The sequence below is a fragment of the Hippocampus bargibanti genome, linkage group LG09, assembly GCF_051943395.1.
Source record: "Hippocampus bargibanti isolate YZ-2025 linkage group LG09, ASM5194339v1, whole genome shotgun sequence".
In the NCBI taxonomy this organism is placed as follows: Eukaryota; Metazoa; Chordata; class Actinopteri; order Syngnathiformes; family Syngnathidae; genus Hippocampus; species Hippocampus bargibanti.
The window spans coordinates 5,435,532-5,449,137 of NC_142742.1; the positions used below are offsets into that span (position 1 = coordinate 5,435,532).

Consider the following 13,606-nt stretch of genomic DNA (forward strand, 5'->3'; position numbering starts at 1 on the left):
ACTGTATTTTAAAACTTTCCCAAATACAAAGCGCACCGCATTATAAGGCAAAACCTTCAATGAATTCAACGAAATGAGGTGTCCGGGCTCTCCCTTAGAGATAAGGTGAGAAGCTCGGTCATCCGGGGAGGGGCTCAGACTCCAGCCACTTCTCTTCTCCTCCACATAGAGAGGAGCCAGATGAGGTGGCTCGGGGCATGTGATCAGGATGCCTCCTGAACGCCTCCCTGGACACATTGGGGAGACGATGTCACCCAGCTGGCCTGGGAACGCCTCGGGATCCACCAGGAAGAGCTGGAAGAAGTGGCTGGGGGGAGGTAAGTCTGGGCTTCCCTCCTGAAGCTTCTGCACCCGCGACCCGACGTCGGATAAGCGACAGAAAATGGATGGATGGATATGGCAAATTTTTTGTGGACGGTGTCAGCGGGGAAACAAATCAGTAATTGTATCCCAGGCTTGGCCGCTGACTCGGGATCGTTTCCCAACAATTTACTGTCATCGCCTCGGAGACGTATGTGAATGCGGCCACTATTTATTTGTTTTAGAGGAGAAACCAGCCAACCTGTAGGCTGCTGGAAACTCACCACAACCACAGAACATGGAGAGAGGCTGCGCAGTAAATACACAGAAGCAGAACAAGCAAATAACAAGGAGAGAAGCCGCCTGAATTAGACGCTTCATAACTTCCGCGATTGGAAAAACGAGAGTTTTTTTTTTATATATCTATCGAAGGCGTTGACTAATAATAGAAGTCGTTTTGTTTGCCGTCCCCTTTTTGGACCCGGGTGTTACCTTGTCCATCACCAGGGACGTGTTTTCCTTCGCCAACTTGTCGGCCATTTTGTGCAGCTCCTCTGACTCCTTCATGTGGTGTTTTAGCGTCTCGTTGAGACGGACGTTCTCCTTGAAGACGCAGCGTGAAGCGTCATCCAACTGTCTGAATTCGCCAGTGCAAATAAATTAGCCTGATAATTACCGTATTTTCCGCTTTATAAGACACATCTTCAACAAAAGATGTATATTAAAACTATTCCCATATATAAGGCGCACCGGATTATAAAGCGCAGGGTTATCGTTTGAAAAAAAAAATGGAAGGCTTTTAGGTGCACCTTATAGTGCAGAAAATACAGTATTCATTTGGTGGGGGAGGGGACTTTAAATAGGAGGATGTGTGATTCATTTAAAACAAAAACAAACAACTTTTCTGCAGTCCAATTGCATATGATTCTTTGGGATTGGTCGTTTTACATAAAGAAATCCAAAAGTTTTGTTTTAATCCAACTCCAAAGTCATTTTGCTTTATCACTGGGCAGATACTTTCTTGAGGTCAGTTGAAATCAGATTGTTTTATTTATTTATTAATTTATTATTGAATTCAATTGTTATTTATTTATGAATTTATCTATGTATATATTTATTTATCTGCATTTATTTATTTATTTAATTATTGATGTATTTACGTCTTTATGTCTTTTTTGTCTTTATTTATTTAGGTATTTATTTATGTATTTACGTATATTATTATATGTATTTATTCTTGATGTATTTATGTACTTATTTGTGTATTTATTTATCTATGTATCAGAATCAGAAAACCTTTATTCGTCCCACAATGGGAAACTTATCTAGTTATTTATCCATTTATTTATCTGCATTTACGTATTTATTTATTTATGTATTTATGTCTTTCTTTCTTTATGTATATATTTATGTACTTACTTATCTTTTTACATGTATTTATTCTTTATTTATGGATGTGACTTTATTTATGTATCTATTTATCTATTTATTTATCTGCATGTACATATTTATTTCTGTATTTATGTCTTTTTTTATTCATGTATTTATTTACGTACTTACTTATCTTTTTATGTATATTTATTCTTTATTTATGGATGTGAGTTTATTCATTTATCTATTGATTTATCTATTTATTTATCTGCATGTACATATTTATTTATGTATGTATTTATGTCTATTTATTTATGTACTTACTTATCTTTTTATATGTATTTATTCTTTATTCATGGATGTGAGTTTATTTATGTATCTGTTTATTTATTTATTTAGTTGCATTTATGTATTTATTTATGTCTTTATTTATCAGTATTTATATATTATTTATTTATTTATCCATATTTTTTCCTTTATTTATTTATTAATTTTTTTATTTGCTTGTGTGTGTGTATTTATTTTTTATGTGTTTATATTTATTTATTTGTATTTTATTTATTTATTTATTTGTTTAATTATTTGTTACCATCATTTTTGAGGGTCAATATTGAAACAGTGAAGTATAAGATGCATCGGATTATAAGGCGCGCGTCAATCAATGTCAAAACAGTATTTGAAAACATTTTTGATACATAACGCACACCAGTTTATAAAGGCGCATGGTCAGCTTTTGAAAAAAAAAAAAAATTGGGGCACCTTGTAGTGTAGGAAATACGGTATATATATTTTTTTACTCGTCATTGAGTAAAATAGAGCAAAACAGTTTTTGCAGATGTTCCGTGTTAGCTCATTGACCAAATTGACCAAAGCAGGGCCTCTCATTCTCCCCCAAGAAGGCCTTTCTGGGATATGTGGGGATGTGATTGTTGGCTTTGTTTATTATCGAGCACATGACTGACCAGTGTGGCTCAAAAACAACATGGACTTCAAAATTATATATTCATAAGACCAAGTAGTTGTTCTTTGGTTCTGAACATGCAGTAAAAGATTAAAATTAGGCCATTGGCGGGCAGACTCACAAAACAGCTTCATGGTGGGCTTGTTCCTCCACCTGTGCGATCATTTCCTCGGCATCCTTCTCCAGTTGAGCCTGCAAGGAAATTTACTCGGAATCACCTCCCAGTGGTATTTTAATCAGTTTGGGATGAACTGGTAACCATGTTTTGACATCACAATCATCTCGAGTGATATGTGAATACGCTAACAGTCTGAAATAGAATCACAACCCGATCAGGAAATGGTTTCAGACCTTTTCTTTGAAGAACCTGGACTCCATCATGTTGCGCTTTTCCCTTTGTTCCTTCTCAGCGAGCCGCATGCTTCTTTTCATCTGTCATGTATATGTCATATTTCTAGCGTTAAAGCCAACGAGAATCGATAATAAAAATGATAAAATCCAACTTTGATACGGACATCGTTAAGCTCCTGCTCCATCTGCGCTTTTCTCGTCTGGAACTCCTCGATTGTCCTCATTCCATCCCGTATGGACTCAAACTCACCGGCTCGCTTTCTGAACAGCATTTTCATCTCACTAATTTCGAGTGTGTAATGTTCAACCTGTTGAAAGTGTGAGACAAATTTGGATGAGCAAAAACGTTCCTCGAATTACTACTATTGAGCCGATTTTCCCTTCGTCACTACACCTCCTTCAAATGACAATACCCCGGTTCTCAACCATCTGCCAACGAAATACAGTCATACCTCGGCTTACGAACGCTTTAGCTCACGAACCTTTCACCTTACGAACATTCAATTTGCGAGATTGGCATACGAATTACTTTTTGGCGGACGATCCAAACCACACAGCGCCACGGTGGCTGGCGAACTAGTTTTGGGCGGAAGAATACCAAACCACACGGTCGAACAGCGCCACCATGCCTGGCGGACTCGTTTTTTGTCACCCTCTTTCTTTGAATGCAGACGTGGTTTGTTATCGAGTGGAGTACTTCTACTCTTATGTGACCAAAAAAAGACCCCACCACAGGCTAGTGTTAAGCCGAAGAGGACACAAAAGAAAATTACGGTCGAGCCGAAGAAGGAGATCATCAAAATAGCACTTAGCATCAAAATAGACTTAGCATCCCAGTACCAGTATGCTAAGTCGACCATTGCTACGTGTGGCTTAGGGTGTTTCTGTGTTGTTTAAGCAATGGACTCTGGCAATAGAAGAGGTTGAAAAACTTCTCTTGATTTGGAGTAATGAAAAGTAGCTAGCAGGGGACAGTGTGAGTGAGGGTATTATTGCCGAGAAGCACGGCAACTTCGCTCGGATATCATAAAGAGGCAACGACATCAACGACCAACACAAAGGTAAATAAAACGACTTTTTTATGCAGTACAGTTTATTTCTTTCATTACAATACAATAGCACATTTATTATACATAAAATAAGGTATATTTTAATAATATTAGCAATACATTACATTTTAAGCGCCTTTCAAAGCTCTCAAGGACACTTTACAGGCACATACAATTTTATTTTGTGTAGCTTTATGGCTTGTTTAGTAGAAAATTATGTTTTATGGGGACCTGGGAACGGATTATTCTCATTCGTATGGTTTCTCAAGGGAAATAAATGTTTGGCAGACAAATGTTTCACCTTACACACACTTTCTGGGAACCAATTAAATTCGTAAGCTGAGTTATCACTGTAGTCCCACGAGTGGCCAAAGTCTTTAGAACAAAATCTGAGTTCCAGATCTCTGCCGGCGTGATAGAAGTACGCAACCATAAGGTTATACCAGTTGAACCAAAGACCTCAAGATATCTCCAGAAAAACCAGTCGTGTATAAAAATGTGACTACGTAACCAAAATCACAAGAAACCGGCAAAAGATACACCCGCAAACATGGACATGATGACAAAATGAGAGGTTATCACCCATTTGATTACATCTTTGGGCCAAGTCAATCTTCTTTACATAGCGATGTAGCATTTACCCGCATTAGGGCATCAATCTACACAAAAAACATGCACCGCTATCTTAAAAATAAGATCAAATTGACATCACAGTATTCCACAAAATATGCGTCCTCGCCATTTGCGAAAGTCTTTATCGTATAATTTGGTTGAATTGATCCGAATTCCAGATTCAGGCTGTCTAAGCCCTTCGACAGACGCCACTTTTTACGGGGAATCATATTATTGCTGAAAAATACATAGAAAGCAGCGTCTTCCGAGTTGACCACATTGTATTTATTTTTCTGACATACGTGTCAATCGCATATATGTCCAAAAGGGACATGTTTCCAGACGGTGTCTCTTTTTTTTCTGCCGCTATTTTACTAGTATGAAGTCAAGACTGCACGATGGAAAACAGATGCAGAGCAACGCCTGATTCTTCATTCTTTTAGTTATCGGAAAGGAGATGTAAAAATGAGCTTAAAACCTACTGAAGAGTTGAAGTTTAATATAAGTTACGGCTACTGGGTCGCAACCAATCGTTGTGGGGACAATTACAATAGAAGTGTGGACATACAACACACTCTAAGCACCAGAGATGATGATTATCTGTCAGAGATGTTCGATCGGACACTGTGGACAAAGGCTCGAACCCAGAAAGATTGTCTTTTACTGCCGGCAGGAGACCTAGCAATTGATGACAGACGCCTGAATTCTGCAGCCCTCTGCCAAGCTATTTATTGAGAGTATATGCAAATTAAAGGGCAACCGAGAAATCATTTCAAATGACTTCTACTGAGCGTATTTTACAAAGATTCCACGGCATATCGCTATATTTTACGCTCAATATTCAGGAAGTCTTGCTTTCGAGTTTACAATGTCTGACGTGACGTCACGTTTGGAACGCCCCTATCTGAGAAAGCGACACACAATGCATTTTGGGTACTTTGTTTGGTCTGAAAACTTCGTGTTGATCCGTGTTGATGGCGAAATTAGAAGGAAAACACATAAATAATGCGATGGTGAATCGTTGTGTGTTGCACCAAGACTACTATTTGATACTAGTTGACACAAATTCCCAGCAGACAAATCAGCCCATTTCCAACGGAGGTTGGGCGCCATCTTGTGCATTTTCTGGGACGCTACATTTCAGTCCTGACGGCTCGAATTGATATGAGGACTTATTTAATCGATTGCAAACATTTATGCTTTCCTCTTCAGAACTATTTGAATCATATTCATAACTGGATGAGTAACAAGAAAGCATCTTCTCCGAATCTGAAGCCATTGTTTTGATTCTAGAGCAAAGCAAGATGTCCTGCTGTGACGTCACGAATAAGGGAGCGGGACCTTCTGAAACTCGTTTTGGGTATTTTACATGCTCTAAAACGTTTTTCTGATGTCAGTTAGGAAACAAAAAAATGGTGTCGGTTGTCCTTTAAATTTGCATAAACTCTCAATAAATAGCTTGGCAGAGGGCTGCAGAAGTTGGGCGTCAGTCATGAATGGCTACATCCCCTGCCGGCAGTAAAAGACAATCTGCATTAGAGCCTTTGTTCACAGTGTCCAACCAAACATCTTTGACAACTTCACAACATTTGCACTCTAAATACGACGCTACTTAGCAACTTTCAGCAACAGATTCAACAGTTTCTCAGCATCGTTGGACTCACCAGTTTGTTCCGCTGCTCAAGAGCTTGCGCCTCTTGACTTTTGAGTGCGTCATTAAGTGCATTAATCTGAGAAACAGATAAAACATTGTTACAATGTTATACGTTTCAAAGTAGCGTACCTTGACTACTTACTTCCTCGTCTTTCGCGGCTTCCCGCCTTAGCCACTGGACAGTGGATTCATGGATTTCTCTCTCCGCATGTGCCAGTTTGTTGACGAGATCACAGTTGGCACGCGTCAGCTGACCACAACTCTCGCGATAATCCGCGAGAGTCTGCTGGGTTTGGCGTAGTCTTACATCCCGACGGGCAACGTCAGTTTTGGCGTTATCAACCTCCAAGTCTTTTTCCCTTTTAGGCTCCCGTTTTCCGCTCTTCTTACCTTTTCTGAGTTGAAGCAGTCAGTGCAAGTGAAACTTTGTCACGAAATTGTGGCTGATATAAGAACTAATATGCATACTCACCCATTTTTTGTCGTTTTCACTTTGACTGCTTTCTTCCTGTGCATTTTTTCTTCTGACAATGCTAATGTTGTTAATATGAGTGTGGGTATGCTAATGGGCATGCCAGCATTTCCCTTGCAACCTGCTCCGACCGGTTGTGTACTGGTGTTGCCATGGAGACGCTGTCCTTCGAAAAAGGCTCACATTTCTCTGCCACACTATCCTGAAGATTGGTTGCTTATCACAAAATGTCCCTAAGTAGGAATAAAACAAGTACAATTAGCGATTTCAAGCCTATACGGTACTGAGGTAAAAGTCCAAATTGTGATATGCAGAAAAATCAAGTACTGTCCAGACCTGAAGAAAAGGAAGAAAACTATGCTGAATTACAGTATCTTACTTACCAAAAAGTGAAATCCTGGGAAAGCTACATGAGGCAACCACAATCCATACAGAAACTCGTGCGTATTTGGCAGTGGGGCAATTTCTTATGATGCATCTGGGAATCCAGTGAGGTTAGATGACTTCCTCAAGCCACATTGTCAACATAGCTTTTTTTTTTTTTCTTTAGCGGACCGAATGAATGGATTGGAAAACGTGCAGTTAATGTGTGCGGGTTTGGAATGTGCACAAGTGGATACGCACAAAGACAACATTGTATCGTCGGATTTTTTTTTAAATCCAACCAAAATGACTCATTGCGTTTTGTGACACATACGGTATCCAAAATTTACTGTAAATGTGAAATATCACAGAAAAAGCACATTTGTGAACCAAAGAGGAAGCTTTTAAATTGGCTATCCATCCATCTAGCTAGCTATCTGTCCGCCTAGCTAGCTATCTGTCTCTCCGTCCGTCCGCCACCTATCTATCTATCTATCTATCTATCTATCTATCTATCTATCTATCTATCTATCTATCTATCTATCTATCTATCTATCTATCTATCTATCTATCTATCTATCTATCCACTTGTTCGTCTCTCTGTTCATCTGTTGAGCTAACTAGCAGTCAAGCTAGCTAGCTAGCTAGTCGTATATCCTCATTTGTATATTTTGTTGTTGAGCCCAGAGGTTTGTTTGACTTTTGAGGTCCGTACTTCAAGTAGATCCTATCTTTTTACTTAAACACCACACCGCTAATTTTGAAATCCTAAATTTAAACAGAACAGTTTGCTACGAGACAAAATGGCTGTCAGGAATTGTGACAATAACAAATCTTGACGTTGGTGTATCACTACGATCCTCCTTGATGAGGCTTAACTTCAGCACAGTGTCTCCCTGCATAGCCCAGCAATTATGACCAGGTCGATATTTGCACTGACCACACGCTAGTATCCAAAACCCTCACCGCTGACCTCCCACGCGGGGTCTCTCAAGACCTGACCTCTTTAATACCATCCCTCATCCTTGTACGTCTCTACGCATTAAACAGATAGATCCAAGCCTGACTTTTGTAATGTGAGACCCCAGGCGGAGGTATTTAACAGAGATGGGTAGCAGACGGGTAACCCACATGTCCACTCATCGCCGTTTATATGACGACTGAATCAAGTCATGACATCCTGCAAATATGTCACCCTCGCGTCGGATCAAAGGGGCACAGTTGTCTGAAATGACATCTTCATTGGTTTGCGACATCTTTGTTGGGTGGTGTGCCATTTTTTTAATGCTCTGTAAAACTCGGAAAACACCGCACGGCGGGACTGTGCGGTTGTGTTGATGGAAACAAAAGGCATAGTTTCTAATCCTAAACCGCTACATTCTCTGTGTCATCGGATTCAAAGAGTGTTAAATGTCACCCGTCGGCTATTCATCAAACCGTAAAGCGCACCAGATATTGCAAAAGCGTTGGGCGTAGCTCCGGTTAGGAGGATCATATAGGGTTGTACGGGGCTCTAGCACGGCGACACAGTTTGAAGACTAAATTTAAAGGTAATTACTATGACAGTGAGGAGAGAAAACTGAAATAACCCCCAAACATTTGAAATCTGTCATTATCATTGGAATTGTAATGACAAGGTTTAGGTCTCTTCAGTGGACCTTTAGGGGTAGGACACCCACAAACATGGCATTCCTGAGGCCAACCTTGCAGCATATTAATGATATATTGCACCGTGTAGATTACAAAGCTGAGGTCCCTTCTTGCGCTTTACGGTTTCACTTAACTTGAAGCAAAATACCAACCCTGGTATTGAAACGACTTGTTTTAAAAACGCTGTTGGTAATGTGCTGCGTCATGGTGGTGCACTTTTTTTTTATAAGGCACACGAACATGATTTAAAGTCACAGAGTGGCACATTTCTAAAATAACTGGTGTAAATCTGCCCTCGTATGACATTTGACTCAAAGGGCGACTGGCTCTATCACACGATTTTGCAGCCTTGGTGTGCGCCATTGACGGCGCCAATGATTCACGGCGTCAGTTGCCTGAAAGTGGATAGCTGCTATTGAAACAGCGTTATAGTTTTCATTATATGAGTGCATCACTAGCAACGTGTCGAAAATGCTATGAAATATTAAGCTATATTTCAACAAAGAAAGTCAGGTCTTTGACAACTTGGTCCTAGTGGCCCATGTACTGCACATCTCAACCTGTAGACTTGGGTCAAAACTGGGGGTCTTAAACTGGACAGTGTGTCAGATTGTGTGTCGCTTTCTCAGTCAGGGGTGTTCCAGACGTGACATCACGTCAGGCATCGTCATCAATATCGAATATTCAGCGCGAGTCTTAAAACGTAAAATATATCTACATGCCGTGGAATCTTTGTAAAACACACTCGGTAGAAGTCATTTGAAGTGATTTTACAAATTATGGACACATGTCCGGAGGCGTCCATTGTCCTTTCAGGCTTGTTCTCTGTTAAATTTGACAGTCGTGTGTCCACGTGAGTTCCTCACCAAAAGGGATACCTTGAAAAATCCCGATTCTCTCAAAGAGAACACCCCAAGACGTTTCGCGGAAAGACCTGTCATTTAGAACCCCCGCCATTGAAAACATGCCTGTCTGGAGAAACAAATAAGACTTGGCAAGGTCTGACACCAACTATGTTCGGTGATGCAGAGCAGATCATTCATCTTGTCGAAAGAAAGAGCTGAGTACCAAAAAGATATTCTTATCCTTGTAATTTCTGAGCATGATCGTGTTACATGTTAGCCACAATCACAGCGCAGATGTTGCAATTCAATGATATGTATGGAGACATTGTCAGACAATGTTGTGGTTGGCATTATTTTTAGTCCATCTGGGGTTTGAAGGTGATTTCCAGTTTGTGTTCATGCGCCTGTCAATGGTTTGTATCTTTATGACTGAACATTCGGACCACAATTATTATGTTGAAATGATGATTCATCACATTTACGGATTAAAATATAATCTTAATCTCAGAATTCTGATATTAAAATTTAATCTCAGTTGTTAAAATTTAATCTCAGAATTCTGATTTTTAAAATCAGACTTCTGAGATTAAAGTCAGAAATCTGAGATAAAAATTAATCTCAGTGATTAAAGTTCAATTTTAGAATTCAGATTTTTGAAGTCAGAATTTTAAGATTAAAGTGACAAATCTAAAGTGAGAATTCTGAGATTAGTCATAATTCTAAAATCTGAATTCCGAGATTAAAATGGAATCACATAATTCTAAAATATTATTTTAATCTCAGTCATTAGAGTTTAATCTCAGAATTCTGATTTTTGAAGTCAGAATTCCGAGATTGAAGTCAGAATTCTCAATTGAGAATTCTGAGATTAAAGTCAGAATTCTAAAATCAGAATTTTAAAATCAGAATTCTGAGATTAAAATGTAATCACAGAATTCTGAGTTCAAAACTGAGTCGGTGATTTCAATTTCATCGCAGAATTCTGAGATCAAAATTGAATCGGTGATTTCAATTTCATCGCATAATTTGGATTTTTGAAGTCAGAATCCTGAGATTTAAGTGAGAATTCTGAGATTAAAGATGGAATTCTAAAAGCAGAAATCTGTGATTAAAATGTAATCACAGAATTCTGAGATCAAAATTGAATCTGTGATTTCAATTTCATCTCAGAAGTCAGATTTTTGAAGTCAGAATTCTGAGATTAAAGTCAGAATTCTAAAGTGGGAATTCTGACATTAAAGTCAGAATTTTAAAATCAGAATTCTGAGATTAAAATGTAATCACAGAACGAAACGAAGATTTCAAAATCAGAATAATTTATTTCGATTTCAAAATCAGAATAATTTATTTCGATTTCAAAATCAGAATAATTTATTTCGATTTCAAAATCTTTGTTCAAACGTTCGCTTTATTGAAAAAAGCAAACGTGTGATTTGAAAAAAAATCTTTCATTGTTCTTTTTTTTCCCCCCAAAAAAACTTGTCAGCCACCCGGGCGGAGACGTTTTGTAAATTGTACGCCCGACGTAAAAGTTGCACGACCCGGGCGTCCGGGCAAATGTTATTTCAGACACCGCTAATAACAACAATGAATTAATGATACACACAGCTGCACTCCTCCAACACATGCGACGACTTTGCATACTGAGCACGAGAGCCACCATTACAGTCAAATCAGGGTAAACGGGCACACATCATTGAGAGATCCTGCACATGTACACTTTGATAGCGGCAAACGACCACTGGGGTGAACCGCGGGCTTGAAAAAAGTAGCCACAGTATTTAGAGAAAAGGAAGGAGGAAGAGAGTCCAATATTTTTAGTTCAAATTACAGAGTTGGAACAGTGCTTTGCACAGTTGAGTGTCCTGGAGAGGGGAATGGCATGATGGGGGAAACGCTGATGCCAAACTCCACCTCTCCCCACATATCGTCCTCTCCGTGGATTTCCTGCATTCTCTGCAAACGGGGAGCTCTGCCCTCCCGTTACCCTTGACTGCACGCTTTCTCCCTCGCTCGCCCACCACATGAGGTGAAAGAGTAAACCGCACGTTAGGGCCGCCGAGGTTGGGATAGGGTCACTATGTTGGGATGCTTACATTCAAGTGATTTTGGGTCTTAGTGCGCGGGTTCAAAATGATTGAGGTAAGTGGCTTTCGCATCTGCGGCGCGATTGCGTTTGATCCGTATGCTGAGAAAACATGAAAAGAAGAAGAAAAAAAAAAGCCGCCGATACACTCGCAGTTCTGTTTGGGATGGAGTGCCAAACATCCAGTTTACACCACTTGGGCTGCTTGATTCTCACATGAAATGTGATTTGCTGGCCCCAAAATGTGACCCTTCTGAGAAAAAAAAATGCCCGTGGTTGATCCAAATGAGTGGGAGTGAGATTATCCCATTCTTTGAACTTTTTATTTACCAGATGGAGTTCAGTTCTCATTTGCATATTTTAAGATTGGTCAAACTATGAAAATGGTGATTACTCCATGACGATGAAAATAAAGAGGTTCATGGGGGTTTGGAGAATGTGTTTGATAAAAGCCTCCTAACAAAACCACAAATACATATACTGTATACAAATATATATGCATACGTATACATATATACATACACACACCACACATACACATATATATATATATACATATATAGACATACACATACAGTAAAGTCTCGTTATATCGATATCGGATATATCGATAGTCCCGGTTATATCGATATTTTTTTGGACTCCCTTGAATATCGATATAACGAGACTTTACTGTATATACACATATACACACACACACACACACACACACACACACACACACACACACACACACACACACACATACACATATATATATATATATATATATATATATATATATATATATATATATATATATATATATATATATATATATATATAAACACATATATACAGTAAAGTCTCGTTATATCGATATTCAAGGGAGTCCGAAAAAATATCGATATAACCGGGACTATCGATATATCCGACCCTGTTTGCATGTAATTTTCTCCGTGCGTGCATAGAAATAGTATCGATATGACCGGGACTATCGATATATCCGATATCGATATAACGAGACTTTACTGTATATATATATTCATTCTTAAATTTCTAAGTCACAAGTTATTTTCTGGCAAACGCCACCCTCCAGTGGACGAGTAGTAATATCACACCACACTCGGAGCTGATTGATTCATAGAACTACTGAAGGCCTAGGAGTGACATCATATATTTCACCCACATATAATAATAATAATAATAATAATACATTTCATTTATAAGCACCTTTCAAAACTCTCAAGGACACTTTACAGTCACAGGATATATTTCCTGTGGGTGAGCAGCGGCAGCCACACGCGCCAGCGTTCACTCAACCCGGAAGTAACTCAAATAGATAGAAATCTGGCTAGTTAGCTAATAGATACAGTAATAATAATGATACATTTAATTTATAAGCGCCTTTCAAAACTCTCAAGGACACTTTCCAGTCACATATTTTTTCTGCGGGTGAGCAGCGGTAGCCACACGCGCCAGCGTTCACTTAACCCGGAAGTAACTCAAATACAGTAGATAGAAAGCTAGCTAGTTAGCTAATAGATACAGTAATAATAATAATAAATTTCATTTATAAGCGCCTTTTAAAACTCTCAAGGACACTTTCTGGTCACATGATATTTTTTCTGCCGGTGAGCAGCGGCAGCCACACGCGCCAGCGTTCACTCAACGCGGAAGTAACTCAAATAGATAGAAAGCTAGCTAGTTAGCTAATAGATACAGTAATAATAATAATAAATTTCATTTATAAGCGCCTTTCAAAACTCTCAAGGACACTTTCCAGTCACACAATATTTTTTCTGCGGGTGAGCAGCGGCAGCCACACGCGCAAGCGTTCACTTAACCCGAAAGTAACTCAAATAGATAGAAAGCTAGCTGGCTATTGGATACAGTAATAAAAAAACCTCCTC

General features: G+C 39.1%; 1 protein-coding gene across 2 annotated transcripts in view; it reads right to left on the reverse strand.

The window, feature by feature from the left end:
- bbof1a (basal body orientation factor 1a) overlaps positions 1-13,606 on the reverse strand; it is a 31,643-nt gene that overhangs the window by 5,583 nt on the left and 12,454 nt on the right. For both annotated transcript variants that reach the window (XM_089003947.1, XM_089003946.1), the window contains exons 3-9: positions 6,771-7,003; positions 6,441-6,693; positions 6,309-6,374; positions 3,148-3,291; positions 2,984-3,064; positions 2,754-2,824; positions 793-937 (exon numbers count right to left, since the gene is read on the reverse strand). In XM_089003947.1, the coding sequence (XP_088860073.1) occupies positions 793-937; positions 2,754-2,824; positions 2,984-3,064; positions 3,148-3,291; positions 6,309-6,374; positions 6,441-6,693; positions 6,771-6,871 (861 nt within the window). In that variant the 5' untranslated portion in view covers positions 6,872-7,003. The remainder of the gene's footprint in view (positions 1-792; positions 938-2,753; positions 2,825-2,983; positions 3,065-3,147; positions 3,292-6,308; positions 6,375-6,440; positions 6,694-6,770; positions 7,004-13,606) is intronic.